A 27,925-nucleotide genomic window follows, 5' to 3' on the forward strand; every position below is an offset into this window, starting at 1 on the left:
CTTTTGTTAGGACTTAGGGGAGAGAGAGACTCATAGGTAAAAATCCCAATAAATTATTGGAGAAGAGAACCAAAGTTTTTCTTCTCCATACGGAAACATCTCCCTAAGCTCAGAGGCGTGCGTGTTCTTGTAGCCTTGGGGACACCGCAAGAACAATAAAAGACTTTTCTCCTCACAAAATTTTGAAACCCTAATCAGCTCATCACAAGAAATCAATCAAGGTAAATAAATAAAGTAGTAATCTTTCCACATGTTTAACAGTAATCTGCTACTTTTAGAGATACTTTGATTGCAGTCAAGTTTCTTTGATTTTATTATATGTCTTTCTGGTTTGGGGTTTGTGGCGATTAGGGTTTTTTTGGGTACTGGTCTTTCTTATCGTTTGATTGCGTTGTTTTTTTTTTGAAATTGAGGATTTTTTATTTGTCTTTCAGAATTTTTAGGGTTTGTGGTTATATTTTTTGTTTGCCCTTCTTTGGTCGACTCTAGGGTTTACGAGAGCTCAAAAACACGCAAAAAAAAAAAACAAAAAAACCATCAGTTTTAGGGTTTGAATTTGCTGATTCGTTCGATCTTTAGGGTTCCTCAAAAAATTGTACGAGCAAGAAGAAGAGAAGAGTTAGCTGTTTTCCCACCTTTGTTTTGAATTTTTCTCCAATCAGTTCTTAAAATCCAAAATAAACAGTCCTTGGGCTTTGTCCGTTTGAGATTATTGCAACCGATTGGAGCCCAACACCAGTTTTAATCTTTAGGCCCTGTTTCTTTTGGTTTTTGAGAACTGATTGCAAGTCCAAAACTGATTATTGGGCTTGGACCCAAATTTACGTTTAGGTTGTGTTTGTTCGAGACTATAGCAACCAACTGCGAGTCCTAACCAATTATTGGACTCAAAATTAAACGAAAATTTGAGCCCAATGATCGGTTTTGGACTCACAATCAGTTGGCATAATATCAAACGAACAGGGCTCAAAATTAAACGTAAATTTGAGCCCAATAATCGGTTTTGGACTCACAATCAGTTGGCATAATCTCAAACGAACAGGGCCTTAACAGTGGGTCTAATAATCTTTTTGGACTCGCACTCGGTTCTCAAAATCCAAAGCAAACATAGCCTTAATTTGGAGTCTAATAATCAGTTTTGAGCTCAAAATTGATTCAAAAATTCAGTTTTTTTTTTTTTTTTTTGGAAAATAGATAATTACTCATTTTATACTCATTTTAAATTTTTTATATTTTTAATAATTTTTTCTGATTTTTACTTATAAATCTGAAAAAATCTTACGATTTACGATTCAATTTACGATTCGACCCCTTTTGCGATTTACGATACGATTATGATTTTCAGATATTACTTATCTTACTCCCCATCATTCATTTAGATTTTTTAACTTGGGGATGAACCCTATTAGTATTATTCTATATGTTGTTCTTGTTCGACGCATTAAAATTCCGGGTTTTTCTTTTTTCAGCTCAGTGTCTAAAGCATTCTAACAACGAGTTTGGGGAATGGACTGGCTAGTTTTGCATGGTCTGAGTGTACATGAATGATGTCCAGTAGCCAGAAGGGTGCAACTGCCTCCAGCAGATTTAAATGGCAATGGCGTGGAGAGTCATCACTAACCACTGGTTTACTCAATGACGTGCCCCCTGAAATAGAGCTGTCCGAGTACCGAAGGCTGCAGAGTACTGGTAGTGAGAGTCCTTCTGGACTTCTCAATGGTGAAAGTTTGAACGTAGAACCAATTTCCGATTTAGACCTTTTCTTTGAAAGGCTATATAATTATTACTGTGAAAAAGGACTTTGGTGTATTATCATCAAGTGGATGGTTGAACTCTTGAGCCTTGGTTTCACCATATGTTTTTCTGGATTTTTTCTATTATTTGTTGATTGGCATGGCCTGCGTAATGCAAAATGTGGGATTGATGCCGTTGAGTCGGGAATAAAGCCCTGTGATCTGGCAAAGGAGGCTCTTCACAAGCACCCATTAGTTCCCTTCACATTTTCGAAGGGTATCATTGTTGGGTATCTGGGAATATTTTCTATCTATTGGGTCTTCTGCTTTTTTAGATTCTTTGCACAACTGAAAGACACATTGGAGATTCGTCACTTCTATTATAATAGGTGAGACTCGAACTGAGAACCTATCATTTATTTGGAATTAAACATACTGATGGACCATTAACAAATCCTTTACCTTTCTGCAGTCTTAATGTTACAGATCGTGAAATTCAAACCACACCATGGGCAGAAATTCTAGAAAAAGTTGTTCAGATACAAAGGTCACGGCAACTATGTGTGGTGAAGGATCTCTCTGCACATGATGTGTTAATGCGGATTATGCGTAAGGAAAATTACTTGATTGGGATGCTCAACAAAGGTGTGCTGGCTTTTCAAATCCCTCGGTGGGTTCCCGGTGCTGGTCCTTCTGTCAACTCCAGTGTGAATGGAAGGAAACATTACTTGATATTGACAAAGACTCTTGAATGGACCTTAAATTGGTGCATACTGCAGAGCATGTTTGACAGGTAGTGTGACATATTTATTGGTTTTCTTTTTAATTTTTATTATAGTATTCTTTGAACTTCTAAATTTGTGCAATATTGTAGCTTCTGCCTAGTAGGGAATTGATTCCTTTTACACATGTTTTGAACTTCTACTTTTATAAAATATTTTAGCTTTCTGCCTCCATAGGACAATGATTCCTTTTATGGGAATAATTGAAGGCTTTCAGTTATAACGCAAAAAAAAAAAAAAAAAGAAAAAAAAAAAGAAAAGGGAAAAGTTATTGTGAAGTGGGCTCTTGATGGTTGAGTGACATATGATGTTAATCTTTGTAGTTGATGCGCAAAAGCAACTCCTCCATTGTTTACTCTCTATCTCCCCCCCTCGCTCCCCCCACCATCTCTTAATATATATATATACACGTGCGTGTATGCGTGGCTGTGCGTGCTTGTACACACATGTGTGGGTGTGTGTGCATACATATGTGTGTGTCCCCTTCAAATTCCTGAATTTATTAAATGAACGAATTTAATCTATAATAAAATCTTCCAGTTAATTTTGTTATCAGATTAAAAGATCCTTAAAAACAAACACAGTAGAAATTGAAACTGGCCTTTACCATTCAGTTAAATACAGTTAATCACTATACCATGTGTGTGCGTGCATGCATATGATGAGTTTTTTGAAGAGTACGCCACACATTTTTGTTTTTGTTTTTTGAACATATGGCTAGTCGATAATGTTTATCTCATTAAGCATCATCAGTCTCTGATGTTAATTGGTAATGATATCCCATATTAGTGGGGCCAACGGCTAATTGCCATCTTCTCCAGAAGATTGTTGAAAGAGAATATGTACAAGTTTTTAATAGGGGATATGCAGATGCAGTTCAAATTATATGAAATAAGTCAAGCTAGAATGACATCAAAGTATACCGTTTTAGATTAATTGAGCTTAACCTTTTCATATCTGAGAATCATGATGCTGAAGATTCCGACCAAATCTTTAATATTACATTAGTATCTCGCTTTTTTCCACCAAAGCATTGTCATGAAACTGGCATATGAGGTTCAAGCTATTTGTACATTAATTTTTATTTTGTTTTTTGTGCTATGGAAAAATGTTCTCAGTGAACTTGTCTGATTAGTTAATACTTAATAGTATAATACATTATGCAAGGGGAGTTATTGTCGTTGTTGTCTATGTTATTTTTGTTTCTACAAGCTTTTGTTTCTAGATTATATTGGTTTCTGATAGTTTTGTATCCGAAGACATGGTATATTCATTGTACATACATTTATGAATATGCATGCATTTGTGTGCCTTCAGGCATGGATCATCCTTGTATGATTATCTTCCTATGCACTATCGATATTTCCATAAAAAATACTATCCTAACAATCATTTTCTGCACCATTTCTCCAATTATACAATAATAATTTCTCCAAGGGGACTGATATTTCCCTCTCTGACAGATAAAATCCCACCCCTCTTTAACGTTATTCGTTAAGTTTTATAGGCAAAGAAAAACGTTAGAGGGGGTGAATTTTATCCTCAAGCAGTGAACCATTCTCACAAAAACCGTTAAAGGGCGGGGGGCGGGGAAGGATATCATTTCCCTTTCTCCAATTTGGCTGTATTTAGTGTGAAAATATGTTTGGCCATTTTTTAATGGCATCTTTGGGAAATCTAGTTTTTTTTTTTTTTTTTGGGAAATCTAGTTTTTTTTTTTTTTTTTGGGAAATCTAGTTGTTCTTTGACTTCTTATTTTCCACTAGTTTAGTTGGTGGGGTTTTGGTGGTGGGGGTTGTTATTGAGTCTAGTGCAATCTTTTATGATGACTTTAGTTCTTTCACTTTTATGATATTTATATTTTCTTGTTCAGAGTTCAGGCACTAATAGTATTTCTTTTCAGAAATGGCATTCTCGAAGAAATACACTTCAAAGATCACTAAAAAAAAACAAAAAAAACAAAGAAACCTACTTTATACTGAAGTATGCTATATTAAATTGAAATTAGTAATTTTCCCTGTGCTGATACTGAGTATTTTCTACTTCTGCAGAAACTTTTGTGTTCGGAGGGACTTTATTAGTAACCCTTCTTCATTAAAGAAGAGGCTTATGGCCGTTGGGTTTGGGATGCTACTGATTTCCCCATTTATTGTTATTTTTATGTTGGTATATCTCTTCTTGAGGCATGCTGAGCAATTCTATAATCACCCGAGTACAGCATCATCTCGAAGGTGGTCTAACCTTTCAAGGTGGATTTTTAGGGAATTCAATGAGGTAATATCTATTTCATCGATGCCTGATTCTCAGTCCACATTCTTGAATTGTGATTATTTTCTGAAACTAAAATTGTAATTTCTATTGTTATAACATTTGATTGTAACCATTCAAAAAATAAAATAAAATTGTCTGTATACGTTAGTATTTGAAAATGGGTCGCACCCCTTCGCATAGAAACCTTTAACCCCCATTACCTAGAGATTGTGGGTCAATTGGATCTTAGTTTTTATACACATACATAAGCATTCTTTGTTGTGGCTAGTAAATAATTAAAAACATGGGATTTAGATTAGTAATTGCTGATCAGTTAGTATTTTTATTCTGTATTTATTTTGTTAATCTACCATGCTATCAAGTCTTCATGTCGTAAACACGGAAACAAATCTATAATTTCTATCTTAGTGTTAATGCTTGTAAGCACTATTAGACTTATTTTCAGGAGCCATTAGACTTTCATTTTCTAGAGCCATCAGCTCACCTACCATTGCACGGCTCTAGTTCTCAGTAGGTGACATTTAAGAACAATTTGGAAATAAATTTTTACACCGTTTGGATTTAGCCAACTACCATTTGTGTATTGCCATTCCAAACACATTAATGGTTGCAATATGAATAATGACTTTCTAAATTAAAAGCTAAATGGCAGTGACCTCCAGAATGAAATAGATTTTCAGGGTGGGTTCTAGGAGACAATGTTTTGAAAATCGGAATAATAGGGGGTTGAATGGTATCAGATTATCTATCATTATAATATTCATTCAGATATATATTATAAATTTTTCAAAAAATGTAAAAAAATATGCACAAATTAGTGGGCAATAAAATAGCCATTATTTATCTTTAACCTAAATCCATTAATTTAAATAGAATCTGCCATGATTGGTTATTCAATATCATAATAGGAATTGTTTGCTAACGAACTTGTCACTTACTAATAATCTATTTCTCATTCAAACCCATACATATTGGATAATGATCTTAAGAATAATAAAAGACACAAGCTCGTATTGATTCTCAAAGTCACAAACATCAAACATCAAATACCAATATAAAAATCTGATAAGTCGTCGATGTAGTCCCTCATTATAGTCTCCTCCCTTCTCGATGTAAATGATTCCCTCAAGCGTATGCCCTGTGCTTGACTGGTTCAAACTGCTCTGATTCGTTGTAACCTCTCTTCCTCTTCATCTGTCTCCTTCCTTCTAACAAGAGTGTATTCAAAGGCTTCTTCTAATGCAGAAGGGAAAGGGGTTCTTTCGAATGAAAATCCTATTTTACTTAATACAAAACTTAATTAGGATAAATCGTATGAATCATACGATTTACGATTGAATCTTAATATTCAGTTGAAAATCACAAGATTCATACAAATTAAGATTTGAGGGGATTTAAATCGAAATCCATCAGATTTAATTTGAATAGTAAGATTTGAATAATTCAATCCGCACGAACACTATCCACACGAACACTGTAGATGCACCTTCCTAGCTACACAAACTGCATATTGGCAATCTTATGGCCCCACGAACAGCATGAAGGCACTGCAATCTTTCAAATTCCATGTATATGGGCTGTACACATTCTGCACCAACACAAACTTCACAAAAGTTAGATAAACTGCACAGCAACACTTACTGTCCTTGCATAGGACAACACTCACTGATATATGTTACAAATCCTCCCTGATTAAACACCAAAAGAGGCACCGCTTTGGTAGCAGGCACCCAGACATAGAAGCATTGAGAACCTCATAGGTTTTCTTTGCACAACAAGAGGAAAAACCCTAGATCTTCTGGTTTGATCAGGAGAAGACAGATTTAAGGTTTCCTGTAGATTTACGAGGAGAGAGAAAGGTGGGAGAGAATTCAAGTATCAGATCAGTGATATGATGCCATGTTAATGTAAAAGAGCAGTAGAGATCAGTTGGAGGAGGCCTCTGAAGTTGTGGGAATTAATGTAGAGAAGGAAAAGGAGAGGAGGAGAAGAAATTTGAAGGGAGAAAGGAATTCACATAACCCATTGAAATCATAGCTTTGCAATGTAAAGGGCTGAAAAGAAAAATCGCAATATTTCAATAAATGTTAATGGGTCCTATCATGGTCCATATAACTAAATCATAAAACAAACTGCTACAAACACATTCAAGTCTCAATACTTATAAAGGCTGTTGAACAAAGTATGCTCTTTTTTTTAGCAAACACCCGATTCCATTTCAAAAAAACAAAACAAAACACTCTCCTCACATTTTGGAGATCATGATATGGTGAAAATCCCATTTCAGAACGGTAGATACAAATCTTTTACCCTGGCATTGAGTTGCAGATCTGTAATTTTTTATGATGCAGATTTGTACTTTTTATTGGGTCCTTTGGGTTTTGTTGGCTTGAGTTGAGTTGAGTTGGGTTGGTCGATCTGTAATTGTTTACAATGGCAATTCATTAACAGCCTACCAATTCCTGTCGACCATTTTGCCTGTCAAAATATGGAAGGTCTTGGCTTGGAAAATTGGAAAAATTTTGGTAGTTCTTTTATATTTCTTGCATGGTTGAACTACCATGGTTAACTTGCATGCTAGTTGCTAGTTCTTGTTACACTTGGAGGCATGAGGCAAGGCTTTCAACCCTCTTCTAAGGTGGGGAGCAATCGTCCTGGCGTGAGGTGTAAGCCTCATTTCATATTTTTTGAATGGTGAGAATTTTGTTGGAAGAGACGAAGAGTGAGTCGATCCAAAACAAAGAGGATACAATATGAAATGAGAAAAGAAATACAACAAAAGAGGAAAAAGTTATGGCGGAAGAAAGTCAAAGAGTTCCACCCCCTCCTTCGAGGTGCCCTCCCTGGCTAGCTTGCCGGCTATTCCATTATTCGAACGCCTCACATGAATGAAGGAAATATTAGCGCTACTAACCTTATCATGGATTTAGTCAAAGAACGGCGCAAATCTCCTAGGATGAGGGTGGGACCCTTTGAGCCATCCCTCTACCACCGCTTTATTTAGGTCAACATTCACAAGGAACTTTATTCCATGATGAACCGCATGCACTTTCGGCTTCATTGGCTTCTGCAACACCAATGGGGCCCATAAATGCCCATCTCACTGCCCAAACTCATCCCTTAGAACACCTCCAATTCCTGCTGGACATGGGTTACCATGCTAGACCCATCAAAGTTCAACTTCAATATGCCCTGTGGAGGGAGGGCCCATTCTTGGTTGATCTTAGGTTCCCGACTCGATTCACCCTTTGAGCCATCCCTCTACCACCGCTTTATTTAGGTCAACATTCACAAGGAACTTTATTCCATGATGAACCGCATGCACTTTCGGCTTCATTGGCATCTGCAACACCAATGGGGCCCATAAATGCCCATCTCACTGCCTGTAATGACCCGATTTCCATGACCGGATCGCTACAAGTAAACACCTGCCAAAATACTCATAATTTAAAAAAAAAAACCATATATGAAAATTAAATAGCCATCGCTCTTATTCAATTTCCAAAATGTCTCCTTACAATAACTTTAATTTAAAACCAATTTACTCAATTAAGTAAAGTCTCGAACTAGTCAATTTAAAATAAATTCAAAGTGTTGACGAAGGGTATCGTCTTCCTTCATTATTTGCTCCCATCATCCTACGCTCCTAGACGTCCTCGTGCGCAAATGCACCCTCATTAGAATTCTCTAATCCTGGGGATAAAAATAAGGTCAGCAGGATGATAGAACTGAACCAGTATAAGAATTCAATTTAAAACAACATATCAAGATCCATATTATAGATAAGACAATTGTAATTTTTCAAATAATGGTTTACCAAAATCTTCTGCAATTGAATAGACAAATCATTTAGGGTGAACAAATGTACTAATAACTGAAAGAGACTCTTGGTCTCCGTAGGATTATAATCTGCTACATTCTTATCGTAACCATTTTCATTTAAACCCAGGGCACTCCAGCTCCCACTAGCTTGTTGCCCTTGCCGACACGGTCGACTCCGCATGGACTTATTACGGTAGATCATACCGCCTAGGGACTCTTGGTCTCCGTAGGATTCCGACATCAACTGGGAGTTGCGCGGTTCTCCCAAGTTGTATATCTTTTATTTACGGGGATAACTCAATGGTTTCCCATCACCCCTTTCCCATTTCCTCTTTGGATATTTCTTATGTTTCCATCCGACTTCCAAGTTATTTCATATGATAAAAACAATTAAACTGATAATTCCTTATTAGAAATCAGATTCCATTTCCAACATGTAATACAAGAGACAAAATTTCATTTATCATAGCATAATTTAGAAAACCATAAAAATTTAGATACTTCACCATTCTTGTTGCATGAATTGAAAACCATACGAGCAAAGTTAGCTATCACCTGCCTTATCGAAAATGTTTTATTGAACCTGTGAGGTGGATGCTCTGGAACGGCCTTGAAATAAGAGGGCGGTTTGACAGACCTGGCATAAATTTAGATGCTAAGATACCCATCTAAATGTTATAGCATACATTAGGGGAGGATTGAAAGCCAGAATCGTCTAACCTCTTACTCCTAATAGCCCTTTTTCTTAAATTAAAATTTATAAGATACATATATACCCGAACGAGAATAGCACACTTGTTTTCTTTTATTTATGAATTGAAATTTATTTTACTTCATATATACTGGTTACACAGAATATTTTTTTCATAAATCTTAGTGTTTGGAGTTAAAAATCATTTTGATGATGTGCGTTCTGATGAAAACAAATCTTGATATTTCATAACACATCATTTATATATATATATATATATATATATATATATATATATATATATATGTATGTATAGAACTGACATAACATAAAAAAAATCATTTGATCTAGGTGTGAAATCATTTATGAGAAAATTGAGAGAAATCATTCACTCCACCTTAATATAACTGTTGGAAAAAGGCTCATGTAATAAAGATCGTTTTATCGTTGTACATATCATTAGCACTGTTTGGGCAAAATTATACATGTGCGAGGTTGTTCTTATGTACAATAGGTACATATGTCTGTTGAAAATCAAGGCCTACATAAAATTTTAGTAGTTTTATTTCTACATACAGATATTATTTTGGAAATAAAAAAAAATCACTTTATTTAACATATGACCTGGAATTGTTAAATATCAAATCTCTATTATCATTTTCCTTGAAAATTTAGTGGGCTTCTACTGTTGAGAAATCAATCTAAAAAGTATCATTCATAATTTTTTTTTTTTGTGCGCATAGTTCTGTAGAGATTTAAAACTGCATAAAACTTTATTACTTGAAACTCTATGCTTTGATAAAAATTTCAATTGTAGACTAAGAGTATTTATAACTGAGTAGAACCCATGATTTTATCAACTAATTAAGTCTGTAAAATATAAGGAAACCCTTAATATCCTATTAATCTCAAATTTTAGTTATGCACTTAAGTGACAACAACACATCAAGAACCCTTAAGTAATTTGGACCGTTCTAACAAATGAGATGACAAGAAAATTCTTATGGTTTTATAGACTCAGACCAATTGTAACAGTTTGGATGATGAAACCCATTAATATCATATGATTATATTAGGTAAACCAATATCAAGTGGATTTAGCCTAACTTGAGTAAAACATAAATATGTACACTATACTTACTTGTGATGAGTTTGAGACAGGAGGTCAAAGCTTCGCTTTTATCTTCACTTTTATCTTCACTTTTCCTTTCTTCCTTCCTCCGGTGTGCAAGGGGAACAAGGGAAGGGAAGAATATGGGCGAGATATAGAGGGGAAAAAGGAAGCAATAGTTGGGCGTGTGAGGAGGCCCAAGTTTCTTTTTATTCTACTTTACTTTCCTTATTTTAAGATTGGAATTTATGGTGAGTTGTAAGAGGCTATGGTAAATTGCCATCAATCCAACCCCTTGACTTTATCTACAAGGCATAGTAGCTATCTTTAAGGGGTTTAAATTTCAAACGAAAATAAAAGAAAGGAAAGGAACGACCAAAAGAGGGAAAAGATGTGCACAATGAGTTGTGTGCACAATTCTTTCCTCATGGGGAATCATGTAACTGCCCATAAAATTTGGAATCTTCCTATTTTATCTCTCATTCACTCATTTTTCATGGTTAGTAGATATCCCTAATTATATCTTACTATACCTAGATTTTTAGATCATCTCTAAAAAATCAAAGAATATAATTTATTTTTAGAATTAGAATAATTTGGAGGTGGGCCACTCTCTATTTAAGAGTATTCACATTTTCCCAAGCAAGGAAAAACGTGGCCCTCTTCCCACAACATTAAACTCTTGATTTTCCATATTTTAAGTGACATTTTTCATGGAATTTATTCATTTTCAACAAGCCTTGATAACCTTTCAATAGCCGTTGATCCAAAGGGGCAATGGATCTAAGATAAACAAGGGGAGAGAGCGATTAAATTTTTAAGATTAAGGGTTGATCAACGATGGATCTTCGATCCCCACGCTTCAAATTTAAATCTACCGATCCAAAGGCCTAAATCTTACGGTTATCAAAGAAGAAGTTAATCACAGTCATTACACTGCCCAAACTCATCCTTTAGAACACCTCCAATTCCTGCCGGACATGGGTTACCATGCTAGACCCATCAAAGTTCAACTTCAATATGCCCTGTGGAGGGGGGGCCCATTCTCGGTTGATCTTAGGTTCCCGACTCGATTCACGACTTATCCCCTGCCGTCCATACCATAAATCATAGGCAGATACAAATCTAAAGCTGGGAAAAGTTCTCGCCCATGCAATAGACAAGTCAATGATCTTATTATATAGGAATTACACTCTCTGTGTTTCACTTGAATATACAAGCATTTTGCTCTTTCCATAATACCCATATTGTACATTCAATTGGTTTCAATTTTCTAAAAAAAAAAAAAAAAAAACCCATATTGTTGCCTCATTTCATAAAGTTTGAAAATTTAACCCTCATTTCATAATTTCTAAAGTTTCAAAATTTATAAATAAAGTAAAATTTAAAAATTATGAAATTAGTATAAATTCTAGAAATAAAATTTGCTTCATGTTCCACATTTTCGAAGTATTGACCATCATTCAACTAAGAATAAAAAAAATATAAACTTAAAAATCCAGAAACTTAATAATTTTTTTAATCGTAAAGAATCTAGAAAGTTAATATAGTCTATATAATCTAGATGGTTTCGTTCAATGGTGACCTTAGCTATTAGTTTAAGTTGGGAAGGGAAAGAACCAATTTATAAAAAAAATGGGTTGCTCCTTTTTTGTTTCATGGCAGACATGCCTGTGAAGTTTACACTTCATAACAGTCTCAAACTCTCAATATGCCACAATGCCTAGGGCATAAACCATGAGGCATTGAGGCTACACCTCACCTAAAGGTGTAAGCCTTGTATGCCTTTTAAGACAATTTTAACGAGGTCATGAGTAGGGCCTGTAACTAATGCTCATTTTGTGTATTCTTTGGGCTAACTTTTTCCATTACAATCTTGTGGAGATTAATATGCTATTAATGGCGCATGCATTCTTAATGGTAAGGAACATGTGTGTTGTGCTCTTTAAATCGGGAGCCTCTTTAAAATAGTAAATGTGTTAATAAGTGGAACCAAAGAGGTTGATTTGTTTTGCTAATGTTGATTTCCTTATTTTCCCGTTTACATTGTTGATCTGTATTTTCGGCTCTTATTCTTTCTGTGTTTGTTGTAGGTTGACCATCTGTTCAAACATCGCATGAACAGTAGTGTTGTACATGCCGCAGATTATCTAAAGCAATTTCCTTCCCCTATTGTTACTTTGATTGCAAAGTTTATCTCATTTGTTTCTGGTGGCTTTGCTGCTATTCTGATCATCATTGCATTACTGGAAGAGTCTCTGCTAGAGGGTCATGTAATGTCTAAACACACCATTGCAATGATTTAGACTATCTTTTTTTTTAAAAAAAATTTTTAGGATAATAAGTGGTTAGATATTTATTTGATGGAATCTTGATTCTATACGCAGATATTCGGTCGCAACTTGTTTTGGTATGCTGCCATTTTTGGAACAGTGACTGCTATCAGTAGGGCTGCTGTGACTGATGAATTTCAGGTCCTTGATCCAGAAGGTTCAATGTCTCTTGTTGTCCAGCATACCCATTATATGCCAAAGCGATGGCGTGGTAAAGAAAATGCTGACTCTGTCCGAATGGAGTTTGAAACCTTGTTTCAGGTAAACCCCTACTTTACTGCCGTTGTACTTTTTAGTGGTGCAACTCGGGTTGGATTGGATCCGGTTGAGGCCAACCCTAGCCCAACCTGAGATAGCATTCCCTCAGCCCTAACCTGGCCCAACCTGAACCTCGGGTTGAGGATGGTCAACCTTAACCCAACCCGTCTCTAAATTTCTCAACCCTAGCCCAACCCATCTAACACGAAATCGGGTTGGGTTGGGTTCAGGTTCACCTAGGGCCAAACAGAAAAATAAAATTAGAGGACGGAGGTCAGGTCGGGTCGGGTTTCCAAGGCCTCAACCCTAAATGCAATCCAAAATTAAATTGGGTTGGCTTTTCCCAACCCAACCCGAAGTAATGCCAACCCTACCTGAGCCAAAATTGGGTTGAACCTGTTGGGTTCGGGTTGAGTCCGACCCAAGTTGCAACGCTAGTAGTTTTGTTTTATCTACTAAGAGGAATAGGCCTCTTCCTGTGTTGCATCTTGTGAAAAATAATGAATGTATGCTTTGCTTGGACGACTGTCCATTCATTGTTAGTATAAGGATATGTTAAGAAATCATACTGTCATGGGGCAGAATAATCCTATGAATTTTGTGATTCTTCAGTATTTTAAGCTGCATTAAGGAAAATGAAAGTAATATACCATGATTATCTGAATCAGAGTAAGGGATATACTCAAGCACTCTACTATGATTTGTGGACACGAACATGAGTGTCGCTTGTCGACACGGACACGGACTGTCGGACACGGCAAACCCCCAAAATTTAGAAATGGGGACACAGCTAAATTAGAAAGTATATATAATCATAATTTGTGGATATGGATTCGTGTGTTGAGTTTCGACACGGATACGAGTTGTCTAACATGGCAACATCTAAAAATCTAGAAATGTTGACACATACTTACATGTAAAATTACTGATTTTTATCATAATTTGTAACAATATAAATATGGTATTCATTTAACAAACTAATAAATCTTATGAGTAATCAACTGTAATCTAGAACAAACATGAGATAATCAAATAACAACGCATCCATCAATTTAATCTAGTTCTCTTTTGTCTCCAATATACAGTGAGAAAGCGAAACCAATATGATACAATGAATATAGTATTGAAATAAGAATTTGTTTAGGGGTTTAGGCTTAGAGGAGGGGATATAACAACAAATATTAGTTAAAGAAGTGCGAAAAGAAGAGTCTATAATAAAAGAAGAGTTATTAATAAAAGAGGTAATCACTATATTCTATAAAAAATAGAATGTCACACTTAACACGGTACAAAAACATGTCCACACAAACACTTTCCATAGAGTAGTTTATTTCTTTTCTGATTGATACAAATGCCTTCGGAATTCAGAAGTTTGTTCTTTTAATAAAGTAGCTTAATGAGTCCGATCATATATTGAAATGATAGTGTTACGCCCTTTTGGTAAAACAACAATAGATGTGATGAAAACATGATGAAAGAAGGGTAAAAAAACTAATTAGGAAAACTCGTCACTATTCATTTAACCACTTAAACAGGGCAGCAAAACCTCCTAATCATAGGACCAAAATCAAAACACCTTAAAATCATAGCTCGTTCTTGACAAGTTGACATTAGTATACAATCAATTTCAGCCTTTTGATAGACCTAAATAAGTCAAATTTGTATTTTAGAGCAGCGACGAATAAAAATAGGAACTCTATTATAAGTATAGAAAACCAAGAACACCAACTTCCAAAACTACAAAACTTCTAACATTTGACTAACTACTTAGTACTTACTAAATTCAATAGGAGTCCTCCAATTACAAGTTACTTATCCCAGCCCAAATACATCACTTTCTCAATCTAAAAGTCGTCCAAATTGGAAACACTCCAAGTTCTGACCTAAAAAAGCTGTTCACTTCTTTATTTTCACATGGCCAAAAAAAACCTACTGAACTTTATGTAAAGAATAAATGGAAATTAATTTCCCCAAATTGGCACATTTTGGGGGTTGTGATTCCAGAACGCATTCTGGTCCAGAAGAACCTAAAGAGGAGAGGATCTTTGTCCAGCTAGCTCCAACACCCCAAAAGTCTAATCCATCAAAGAAATCCCTGTTCTCGATCACTCACAGTAAACAAGAGTTAGCTAGAGCCAAACCTAGCTTGCAGTCAGTTCCTTCTTGTTGGTTCCTTAGATCTCAACCCTTTAAAATGTAAACGATTTAGATTTCTCCATCCTAGGAAAATGAAGTTCAAGCTTTAACTACTAAATTTCACAAAAAGAGTAGAAATTTTAGGGTGATCGGCTTCTAGCTTGCAGATCGCCACAAAAATTAAATATTGCCATGTCCAACCACCAACATACTGGATTAGATGGAAAGCAATAAGGAAGAAGTTCCAATCCTATGGAAGGAATGAGAATGGGACTAATCAGATATAATTAATAGAATAATACGGTCACTTTAGCATTGTTTGTGAAGATCTGTCGGATTGTTCCTGTGATTGTTCAATTCTCTTATAAGTTCTCTACTTTTGGCCAATTTCTAGTTGTTTACTTGCAGCATTTCATCAGTAGTCCTATCCATTATTTTTATCAGACCCTTTTCTCACCAGTCAAGCGTTACAGAACTCAACATCAACATTAGACCTATACTTGGCTCCGAAAAAAAAAAATCATTTCAAAAGTTGCCAACTTTGGCTGAAAATGTAACAATCCGACTCTGATTTCAAGCCTCTAGTTCGATCCACACAAATTCATCGACTTTAAACGCTTTAATGAAATCCAAAGTTCCAAACCTGTGCGAGAGGGAGGGAGCACCTGCCAAACGGATAAGAGTAGACACCTCACAAAACCATGAAGCTAAAACATATATCACAAATATCTACGATATTTTCAAAATATCATGTTTTCTCATGACATTTTGATAAAGCGATAAATCCTGAAATAATCCCAAGATTTTAAAAATATAGCGATGTTTCCATTTTTTTCATAAAAAATTGCGATGATATCCCGATATTTTTTAATGGTAATTATCCCGATATTTTAATTTATTGTTATTTTATGCTTTTTCTTATATTCTATATTTATTTATTTTTTAAATAATTTTATTATTTTTTCCTGATATAAACCTGAAAAAAGTAAAAAATATAATGCATCCCGAGATTTTACCTTGCCGAGAAATTCCTGATAATTATATTTGTGACATAGGCTAAAACCTAAGTTACCTAACCCTTCTGTGTGTCAAGCTCAAGGAAATATCATGACACTATGTCTTGGAAGACAATATTTAGAGTTTAGACGTGCTTGTGTCAAGGTCTTCTCAAACATCCCTCATAATTTCACCGTGTGTACTAGAGTATGAATTTTTTTTTTTCATTTTATCAAAATCCAAGGGTATTATTCTGTTATGGAAAAAACTTAGGGGCCATTTGGATACGCGGATTTTAGAATCCAGGTTTTTAGTTTGAAAACAACGTAAAAGAGGGTTCATGATCAAGCTGCTGTATGCTGTCCCGATAGCGTTTCTTGGATTTTAAGTGAGAAATTCACGTTTTAAAAATCTCTCTTGCATCCTGAGATTTCTAAAAGCTGGAAATATGGGAGGATCTGCTACTCTCTTGTTGAGGGAAAGAAGGGCGAGAAGTAAAAAACGAGTAAAAAACAACGGCTGGTCCGCTTCTTCTCGTCTCCTAGCTACAAATTTGAAGAAATCCCGGATTCTAAAATCCGCGTATCCAAACGGCCCCTTATTGTAATATATATATATATATATATATATATATATATATATATATATATATATATATATATATATTTTTTTTTTTTTTTTTTTTTTTTTGAAATGTAAAAGTTCGCTCAAAATCGTTTTTCTTTACCTTATTGTAATATATACTTTGACATGTGGTGTAACAGGGAGGGATAGGGGCATCCCTGTTAGGGACTGTCTTCCTAGCAGGTCTCTTATGTTTTAATTACTATTTTAGTTAGGAGACTGACTTTTTTACACTTTCAAGTGGCTTCTTATGTAAAGAGATTAAGAGAGGAATAGTTACTTTATTTTCTTGATTAGTCAAAATGGTTTATATTAATAACCTTCTTCCAATACTGGATTCAATCTTTTAAACCTAGACTCGTCTTAGTAAATTTCTCATCCTTTTGTCCCTTACTATGCCTCCCTGACATGGATTGTCTTCCTAGCAGCTCTCTTAGTTTTTAGGGACTATTTTAGTGAGGAGGCTGACTTTTCTTAACTTTCATGTGGCTGCTGATGTCAAGAGAGTAATATTGACTTTCTTTTCTTAATTAGTGAAAATGGTTTATATTAATAAGCTTCTTCCAATACTGGATTCAATCTTTTAAACCTAGACTCATCGTTATAAATTTCTAATCCTTTTGTCCCTTATCATGAGGGGAAAAACTATTATTGGAGTAGAGAAACTAGAAGAGGGAATGAAAACAAACTCTGTTTAGCTTGATAGGGAATGACAATGTTATGTTGCGGTGTTTATTTTTTATTTTTGGGAAAAAGCCGGGGGGGAGGAATAGTGTGTTTTCTGGAGTGTATTGTGGCTGTGATATGGCAAGGGAGGGATTTTACATTAAAGTATGTTCAGGAAGTGATTGAAGATCAGCCTAGGGGATATATTACTTATAAATTCTTCATTAAAAGTGCATTGGAGGTATAAGTTATCTCAAATATCAGTAATGAAATAGTCTGTAATCTAGAATATAATATATTTATAGATGTTTGAAGTTTGGTTTTTTATCACTTTTGAATTGAAAAGGCTATAAAAGCAGCAACTTGTCAGCCCACCTTCTCTCTCCCCTCTCCCCTCTCCCCCTCTCTCTCGACACCCATCCTTCTCTTTCCTTACCTGCCACTTTGCACCATCTAATACAAAGATGATGTGCCACCAAAGCCTTTGGTTGATGGAGAAGGTCTGGTTGTTGGGTATGTCTTTTAGGCTTAGTTTTGAGATTTGCGAAGAAGCCGCTCTTCAGGCAGGACCATAGTCATAGCTGCAGCTTCAGAATGAAACAATAGAGTGAAAACGACGGGGAAAATTATGAGATGGAGAATCAAGGATTATTTTTTTCACTTTATTGCCTCTGTAGTGTTGTTGTCACGTATATACAAAGCAGGAAGAAGGATTATTATTGTGTAGTAATGTAACACCCTTGGGTTACAAATGGTTTGGGGTGCGCTAGTTTGGTGATATGGGTGAATGAGTCAGATAATACACTTCGGCTGTCTTCGGGCTAAGAAATAACCACCCACCCCCTCTCTGACACACACACCCCACCACCACCACAGAACCACAGCACCACACTTTGTATAGTAGAGATTTAGAATATTAGATTGGATTTGAGCCATCTGAATTTCTAGCCTTTTTCACTTGAAAATTATAAATTAAACCAAGGTTAGTAATTACATGTTTTCATTCGTTTTGATTCAAAAGGGGTGGGGTGGTGGGGGTTGGAAATGATGAAAGGGAGTGGAATATCGTCTCTCTCTCTCTCTATATATATATATATACACACACACACACACACACACACACACTAGTAAAAGACCAACTGCACGGACCACATCATAGGTTGATCCAAACCGTCCATGTGATGGAACACAACAGAAATAGGTTGTGCCCGTAAAATCATTTCCATAAGTTGATCCTAGCCCTCCAATCTATACAGGTTTCCATAATATGTTGTTCCTCTTAAGGTGCCCTGAATTCGTCAATATTTTGAAAGGCGTCCTGAATCCGTAGTATTATGTAATATGTTCATAAAAATCCGTAGTATTATGTAATATGTTCATAAAAATCCGTAGTATTATGTAACATATGTACCCAATCCGTAATTTTGCAAAGAAAAAACGTCACTATGTTGACTTTGTCCACTTTTTTATTACAAAAGCATAAAGGAGGGGGGTAGGATTGAAATTATGTGGCTTTAATGGGTGCCTTTGTTAAAAAGCATAAAGGAGGGGGGTAGGATTGAAAGTATGTGGCTTTAATGGGTGCCTTTGTTAAAAAGCATAAAGGAGGGGGAAGGATTGAAAATATGTGGGTTGAAAGAGTGCCTTTGTTAAAAAAAGTCAAAAAAAAGTGATGTGTAATTCTATTAGAATTTTGGGAGAAATTCAAATAATTCTCTCCTTTTCTCTTCTGCTATATACTGTGTGTGTGTGTGTGTGTGTGTGTGTGTTGCACTCATTTTTACTAAAAAATGAGTTGGCAAAAGTACTAGTGGGGGCCACTTGCTCATTAGTCGAAACCAATTATTTCCTAAGCCTTGCTATGGATGGGCCACAGGGCAAAATCCACCCTGATTGGACAATTCTAAGCCTTCAATTTGTGCAGTCTTTCATGATGTGTACAGACATTGTTTTTAATTTTCACACCATCCACTCGGTCCCCACTTGTAATTTTGTCCACATATTTTTCCTTATAAAAATATGTGCATCCATCATATAAGACCGCGAGATGCCTTGATACTTCTACTTATTTCATGCGCTGCTCACCTTCTATACATTTAATGTCTTGTGGATAACTACAAATTTGCATTTTTCTTTGCAACTTTATTGCGTGAATGAAATCAAATCATTGGATTCATAAAGGCAAGGAATCACCTCCAGGGAACTCAATGATAAATATTGTGAAGGGGGGGAGGGAGGTCGAGAAGATGAAGTGAAGAGAAGAACAAGCTGACATTTAAGGGTAGTATGATGAACGAAGATGTGTCAACATACATGTGTCAACTTTATTGCGAGAAGATGATTAAAGCTGCAATTAACTTGGGCTACCAGGAATCATCCACTGAGAGGAGTTGGCAACATGCGGAGAAGGAGATAATGTCTGACATGGGGAAGGAGGTGGGCATATTTTTTGACGGTAAAAGGAAACATTACATGAAAGATGCTTGATGATATTGAGGCATGAGAGAAAGGAGCATGCATAGTTAAGCAAAGAAAGAGCTAGGGGCGACGGGAGTTAAAGAATTTGGCATGAAGCCAATATCAGGGATACACTTTGCAACTTACACTATACACTTTGCGACTTACACTATGAAGATAGTATTTTGGAACATAAGGGGTTTGGGCTCATCGGACATGGGTGGCTGTAAAAGGCATTGCTCATATTAGAAGAGTGGGCATCATGGAAGTTTTGGAATCTAAAATATCAAGGGTTGTGGTGAATCTCATAAAAACATCTGGGAAAGAAGAAATAAAGGTGGGTGGCTTTAAATGCAAAGGTTGCAGCCGGAAGAATCATCATAATATGGAGAAAAGAAAAGTTCAATATTGAGGAGACCGAAGGAAAAGAGTACTCTCTATCTAGTCTAGGCTCAATGGCGGGATGTTCCACGAAATGGAAGTTGGCGGCAGAATATGGACCATCGAGGGTAAGACAACATGATCTGTTTTGGGCTGAGAGCGACAAGAAATTTCTGAGAAATGGCGAAGTCTATGGATTTTATTCTTGCCGCGGGGGTTTGGGGTTGGAGGACTTCAACACAATCAAACTCCCATATGAGAAAGGCTTTCCTGGGAGGACTACGAGAAGGATGAGGAACCTCTCAAAATTCATCCTGAACAGTGAATTGGTGGATTTACCTATAAAAGGGACTATGTTCTCATATGGATGAACATCCATGACAAAGTTGGTGGATTTACCTCTAGAAGGGGCTAGATTCTCACATGGACAAACAACCAGGACAATATCATTTGTTGCATATTATCATTCAAAAAAAAAATAAAAATCATTTGTTATATTGGATCAGGTGCTGATATCTAAAGAGTGGGAGGATAGACTTCCATTGATTCTCTAAACGATGTTGCCTTGCCCACAACATCAAATCTGTGCCCGGTTCTCCTTGAGCTACATAAATATGAAGGTGAGCCAGGGCCATTCAAGCTTGATTTGGCCTTATTTGAGGTGCTAGGCTTTTATGAGTGGGTTAAGGCTTGGTGTATGGAGGAGCTGGTGAAAGGATTTATTCTCTTTCGGAAGTTGAGGGCATTGAAGATTAAGATAAAGAAATGGAAAAAAAACATATGGTTAGGGGCAAAAATCCAAGATGGAGCTTGTCATGCTAAAGATAGATGACCTAGACGAAAGGAAGAGGAAGTAAGGCTGGAGGAGGAAGAGATAAAGAAGAAAGACTCTCAAGACCGAACATGAGAAATTTTGAGGAGGGAAGAAATAAATTGGAGTGAAAAGTCTCATGCCGTTTGGTTAAAGAGACGGGGACAAAATCGATTAAGTTCTTTCACATAATAGCGAATTCTAGAAGAAGAATCAATGCAATCAATTGTCTTGTTTAGGGTGAGAGATGGTTGAATACAATGAGTATATCAAAAGACTAATAATGCGATAGTTCTCAAAATTATATGAGCAAGATTAGGACTGGAGACCCAAAGTTAGATGGCTTGAGCTTGAAGCGGATGGGCCAGGTTCAAAAGAAATGGTTGGAGTGGGACTTTGAGGAGGAGGTGAGAGCCACCATCTTCAGCATAAAAAAGTATAATGCACAAGGACTTGATGGGTTCCCGATGGCATTCTATCAGCACTATTGGGATGGGAAGATGTCTTACTATTTAAGGGTGAATTTCATAGAATAGGCTGGTTGGGAAAGGAAGCAAACACCCCATTTGTCACCCTCATCCCAAAACATGAGGGAGCCATTGAGCTTAAGGACTACCGGCCTATCAGCTTAATCCACAATATACAAAGTGTTGGCCAAGGTATTATCAAGGAAAATGAAGGAGGTAATGAGGAGCATTATTTCCTAGTTCCAAGGAGACTTTGTGAAAGGAAGACAAATTCTGGATGGCATTCTCGTAGCCAATGAAATTCTCGAAACTTGGGGTAGAGGCAGTGAGAAAGGCATCATATGCAAGATTGATATGGATAAATCCTATGACCACATCGACCGAAAGTTTGTGGAGTTCCTCTAGGAGAGGCTGGAATTCAAAAGCAAATGGAGGAACTTCATAAAGGCACGCATATCCACATCATCATTATCTATTTTAGTTGATGGAGCCTCAACGGAGTTTTATGGGAGCACCAGAGGTCTTGGATGGTGAGACCCAATTTCACTGTATCTATGCATCATGGTGGCGGAAGCCTTAAATCTTCTCTTAATGAAGGCGACATAAAGGAGATTTATTTGAGGTCTAGAACCATGCAATCGCGGACAACACACTAATTTCCTACATGATGGGATGGACTACACAAGAAACCTAAAAAAAATAGTCAAGTGGTTTGAAATGGTCTGGGCTAAAGATAAACTTCTCTAAAAGTTTGGCAATAGGTATTAATTTGCGGGAAACGGAAGTGGATAATCATGCCCTTGCTATTTGGTGTAAAAGAGAACTACGCATTAGGTACCCTACGTAGGATATGACATCCCCAAAGTATGGCTTTGGGATCTGGTGATTGAAAGGGTAGAGAAGAAATTAGCAACACAGAAGAAACAATACCTACCTTTAAGGGGAAGAATAACCCTTATCAGGAGGACCCTGGCTAATCTACCGGTTTATTATGTTGTTGTGCAAAATACCGGCAAAGGTGGTGAAGAGAATAGAGAAATTGCAAAGAAACTTCCTTGGGGAGGGAGGGGAGACAGATAGAAAGGTGATACGTTTAATGAGTTTGGAAAATGTATGCAGGTTGAAATCACAAGGCGGCTTTGGACTTAAATTGAGGAACAAAGCTCTGCCATGAGAACGACTATGGCGGTATGGGGAGGAGAAGGAAGCAATGTGGCACAAAATCATTGAGGATAAGTATGGGAGGAAATAAGCGGATTGGGAGAATAGTAGAATACTAACCCTGTTGTAGGGAAAGGTCTTAGGGAAAGGTCTGAGCGCATGGAATTCTATTTGTGTTGGTTTTGGGTAGACCTATGGATAGGGGTGTCCTTGTTGTGAAATGCATTTCCGGACATATACCGGTTAGTGGACCGATAGAAGGGTGAGAGTTTGTGGCTATATGGAGAGGAAAGAGCAGGGAAGCAGGATTCGTACCTGATTGTGGGGATTCGCGATTCCCCGAATCTCGAATCGGAATCGTGATTCGATTCGATTCCCCGATTCTGGGGAATCCCGAATCGATTCCGTCGGAACCCCAATTCCCCATTTTGGGAACCCCGATTCCCAATTTTGGGAACCCTGATTCCCAATTTATGGAAACCCCGATTCCCACTTTATAGGAACCCCGATTCCCAAGCAAGTCCCTGCGAATCCCTGCGAATCCCCAGCAACTCCCGGCGATTCCCCGGCGAATCTCTGGCAAACCCACGATTCCCGCTTCCAACCATCCCAGGAGCCTTCGATTCCCGCTTTCGAATCCCGAATCGAATCCTGCTTTCGATTCCTGCCCTGACAACCTTGGGAAAGAGAGCGAGAGAGGGGGGGGGTGCTTAGGGCTTGAAACCTTAAGGATATCAAAATAGGCAGCCTTTCCTTTCTTCTTACCGCTTCATGATCCCAGTATTGTTCCCCTTCTTTCCATGGCCAAAGAGTTTGGACCTCTTACACTATTGGATTAGGTTGGCAAGAGAGGATGCGGATTCAAGTAAATTCCCATGAATTTGGCGAGCATTGCCTCTGCCTCAGATTGTGGCTTTTTGCTTGGATGATGACAAGCAAAAGGATTAACATGTGTGAATGACTCAAGAGGAGAAAGATTTCACTTGCTAACAGATGCATCTTTTGTAAGAAAGACGAAGAAACTTTGGATCATGTGCTGCTACATTGTCCATTCTCTTTCAGTCTATGGAAGGCTATAACCAAAAGCTTCGGTATGTATTGGGTCTTCCATAGATCCACGAGGAAAACAATTTTGCAATGGAACAATGGCCCCTCTGTAAAAGTAGGGCTTATCCTTTGGAGGGTTGTACTGTGCACCTTGATATGCCATATTTGGAGAGAAAGGAACAGCCATATTTTTGAAGAAAAAAAGAAGGGATTGGCAAGTATAATAACTGAAAGGAAAATCACCCTTGTCTCTTGGGTTAGGAATGACTTTACCTTAGCTGCATACACCATGGAGGATATCCTAATAAATTGGAAGACGGTCATTTGGGAGGTAAAGTTGGCTCATAAGTGGCTCGCACCTCAGCTTAGTGGGTCAAGTTCAATTTTGATGGAAGTTCAAAAGGTAATCCGGCTCGAGCAAAAATTGTTGGGAATATTTTGTTACAATACAAGGTGTACTCTATTCTCATTTTCTGGACCAGCTGGGGTGTGTGACTCTAGTGATGCAGAAGCGAGAGCCCTCCTTTGAGTCTTGAAATGGTTCGTAAGAGGCTCGCACACTCCATTGATCATTGAAGGGGATTGGCACTAATGTTAATGGCGTAGGCTTAGCGATAGGGCACCTTGTCCGTGGATCATAGCAAATATCATTTCAGTAATTTCAGATCTACGTCTGTTTTTGCATCTGGAAGTCTCCAACATGAGGTGGTCTGCAAATGACACTGTTGCAACGAATTTTATTATCTAGTGGGATTCTGTCTCCGTTACTGTACTCTGATTGACTATCAATAAATTCTGCTCCCTCTTCAAAAAATCAACTGTTGGGGAAATTGTCAGGTCTTAAGCGCTGAACAGCCCACAAGCTGTCCTTAATCCTGCACTTATATTGCATAATATGTATTATTAATGCTCATCATACTTCTCTCCTCTTAAAAAATCATACTTCTCTACTCGACAAATGTATTCCACAGGGATGATGTTATGGCTGAAATTGCACATGCTGCTCTTAGTTCTTTTATATTGCATGATATAACTATTATTGTTGTGGTGCTTATAAGCTTATTTACTCAATGTTGCAGTACACTGGGATGATGTTACTGGAGGAGATGGCCTCAATTTTCCTCACGCCGTATTTACTTCTTTTTGTCGTACCAAAGGTGTGATTCATACTGATATTGACAGACAACGTCATGACCCCTCGCCCCCCCCCCCCCCCCCCCCCCCCCCCCCACACACACACACACACAAAAACCATCATCTTTCTGGATCATTCAAAACAACCCTGACAGTTCTCTGTTTTTGCTTTGCAGCGTGTCGATGACATTTTGCGGTTCATTTCAGATTTCACAGTGGATGTTGAAGGTGTTGGAAACGTTTGCAGGTTTTTTTCAATCTTGCACTGACCGAATTGATACCAATACATTTATTTGGTCTTATTTTGTACATCATGTTAATGACTTTTAAATATTTTATTTCACTATGCAGCTTAAGTGTCTTTGATTTTGAGAGCCATGGAAATAGCAACTATGGCTCACCGTACAGCGCAGTACGTGATAGAAGGAGCTCTCAAGGGAAAATGGAGAAATCATTTTTGAGGTATGTGTGGATGTGTGGTAGTTTATCTATATGATAACTAGAGTTACTTGTTTTTATTCTCCTAGGTCTATGACTGCCTTGGTCATGGGTGTTTTTCCTCTTTAATAAAGACCCACCATTTAAAAAAAAATCTATTATAGCTAGAGTATCTAATGTATTGGATCTCTTTGGAACACATTTATTGTTATTTCCCTAGATTTTTATTTTTCTATCAGAAATGACATAAAGCCATCTTCTCTTTGTTATTTGAGTCCAATTTTTCTCTTTTTTAGTCCAGGATTTCTCAATGTAACTTGGATTTTTTGGCGTGTAACTTATAATTTCTTGATGAGAAGTGCTAGTAGGATCCCACGGGATGATGCCAGGGCGCTTAGATAGAGACAGCCATGGCGTTGGCATCCTCCCTGCGGTGTCTTCAAATCACTTTTCTTTCTTAATTCAAATCTAAATCAATAAAAGATGGAGCTCTCCTGATAATTTTATGGGCAAATTCCCCTTGTTTTTTAGCTCCACTTATGGGCAATTTGTTAGGCTTCCATTTCCTTGTATTTTTTATACTGCATCATGGTTTCATACATTTTGTTTATATTGCTCTCTACAAAATCAAAACATAGGATGCAAATATCAGTTTGTTCTATCACCTGCAACTCTGCCGATACCATTAAAACTTCCAGATACAACCAATGTATATAGTATTTTCCTGTGGAGTTTCTGTTTCTATGTCCTTAACTGATTTCTGAGTCTATGTTTTTGAACATAGATCCCCTTGTTTTTTCCTGCAGCTTCCAAAGTACTTACCCTACGTGGGAGCCAAATGCTCAGGGAAAGCAATTCCTATCCACCCTTCGGAATTTTAGAGAGCAGCAAATACAACACCAGGAAATCCAGTGGGCATACTCGCCGGCCAGGAGGTGGCAACTGAGCCCGAATTCTAGAGGTCAAGGTGAATTGCTCAACTATGCATCGAGGGACCCACTCTTTAACAGAGGGAACATTCCCAGAACAACTTATCAATTGGATTCTCTATGGTCTATAAACATGGATCAAAAGAGTCATCCATATTTGCTTGATTGGTTTTACACGTCCCACCCTCCCCATTCGGCAGATAACTCAAGAGGCATGCCAACATTACCCTCAGAAGTGGCTGTTGGCCCAAGCAGAGACTTTTGGATTCCAAAAACCAATGAAGAAATCAAACCAAGATGTGAAGAAAACTGGGACTTCCCTTTGGACGATCGGCTTCGGAGTCATCTCGAAGTCTCTACATCTAGTCCTTTCTTCCGTGGCAGTGTCCTTCAGAATCCGGACCCGGATCATGTGAAACATCCCACAAATACCCGTTGGTGGGCTCGAAATGGTCCCGAGACCACTGCTCCCCAGGCTAGTTTCCTTGATCCCCCAGTTTTTGGCCATTATGATTCGGGGTCTGGGCACCCTTATGATTATTTCTCTGATAGAAGCGAGGAGGATCTTGAATCAGGCATGGATTGGAGGAATCCTCGCCGTTTATCCTCGACAACTTATATGGATGATTTCGAGAAAGATGGTGGGGATTTTAATCTCCCATTTCATGATATATACAGTGGGGCCACTGCAGAATCTTCCTATAAGAAGGAAGCTAATGATTGATGATCAATGGCAATGGATGGTTACAAATCCCCCTTTCAACCCAATTCAGGTCTTCGCCTTTGTTTGCTATTCAGTGGGTGAATTCATATATGGCTTTCAAGGTGAGTCCATTTTGGGTGTTGTACAGGCGGCAAGGTCAGTATTCTTTTGTATAGACTTTCCAGGACTCGAAATTAAAATTTAAAAATAAGGTTAAATATAACAGCAAATGTTAAATTATGTGGCTGTGTGACAGCCAAGAATCCACGTAGGGCATTGCCTTATCATGTGTACACCATGATGTATTACTAGACATATCCTTTCATTCAAAGTGATTAGAGATGCCCATTAAAGGTCTAAGTTGCTTAAGATTTGCTTTTGATATTCCACCACAAGCAAAGGTACAGAGGAAAATGTCATGGTAAGAGAGGATACAAGGGGGAGGAATGAGCCCATTTGTGGGTTTTGGTAGAAAGCTTATTTTAGTAAAAATGAGTGGCATTTTTGCAATTATAAAATTATTCTGCCACAGACAAAATGGCCAAGACGAATATTATTCATGTGCCACTCTGTAAGGGGAAATTGTCTAGTGGGATTTGCTAGGGACGATCGCATAAGGCATTTGGCCGAGCTTCTGTTGCACTAGAGAGCAGCCACCTCAGATGAATTAAATGATTAAGGCAAAATCTGAGTTTATGTGGTTGATCTCTCATGCAACAGACACTCTGCGAAATACCTTGTGCGATGGTCCCTAGCAAATCCCTTGTTTAATTATGTTTTTATTTTTTTTAATCATCTCTATGGCCCTGTTTGGATTGCACGAATTCTGTGGAAAAGTTTGGCAAAAGGAAAAATATTTTTAGTTCTACTTTTTATACACAAAAAAACAACATGAACCTACCTTACTCAATTTCTAGAGGGGTCGTCAATTTATGAAAAAAGTAACTTGAACCAACCCTATTCAATTTTTAGAG

At 37.3% G+C, this 27,925-nt stretch overlaps 1 protein-coding gene across 1 annotated transcript; it reads left to right on the plus strand.

Annotated features, from left to right (window-relative positions):
- APG9 (autophagy 9 (APG9)) lies at nt 1-27,337 on the plus strand. Its single transcript, XM_077391837.1, has 10 exons — nt 1-221; nt 1,470-2,122; nt 2,206-2,526; nt 4,567-4,789; nt 12,504-12,683; nt 12,798-13,004; nt 24,827-24,904; nt 25,058-25,128; nt 25,233-25,343; nt 26,126-27,337. Exons 2-10 carry the CDS (start codon nt 1,545-1,547, stop codon nt 26,970-26,972), a joined length of 2,616 nt encoding a protein of 871 aa, XP_077247952.1. The 5' UTR covers nt 1-221; nt 1,470-1,544; the 3' UTR covers nt 26,973-27,337.
- The last annotated feature ends 588 nt before the right edge of the window (nt 27,338-27,925 follow it).

Source organism: Tasmannia lanceolata, unplaced genomic scaffold (genome assembly GCF_043159265.1).
Source record: "Tasmannia lanceolata isolate RefF3 unplaced genomic scaffold, GAP_Taslan_0.1 ptg000012l, whole genome shotgun sequence".
Lineage (NCBI taxonomy): Eukaryota > Viridiplantae > Streptophyta > Magnoliopsida > Canellales > Winteraceae > Tasmannia > Tasmannia lanceolata.

Excerpts from the sequence above, each read along its gene's own strand:
- APG9 (XM_077391837.1), top strand. The coding sequence starts at position 1,545 with ATGATGTCCAGTAGCCAGAAGGGTGCAACTGCCTCCAGCAGATTTAAA. Across the intron at positions 25,129-25,232 it reads GGTGTTGGAAACGTTTGCAG|CTTAAGTGTCTTTGATTTTG; the intron begins GTTTTTTTCAAT and ends TTCACTATGCAG. Across the intron at positions 25,344-26,125 it reads ATGGAGAAATCATTTTTGAG|CTTCCAAAGTACTTACCCTA; the intron begins GTATGTGTGGAT and ends TTTTTCCTGCAG.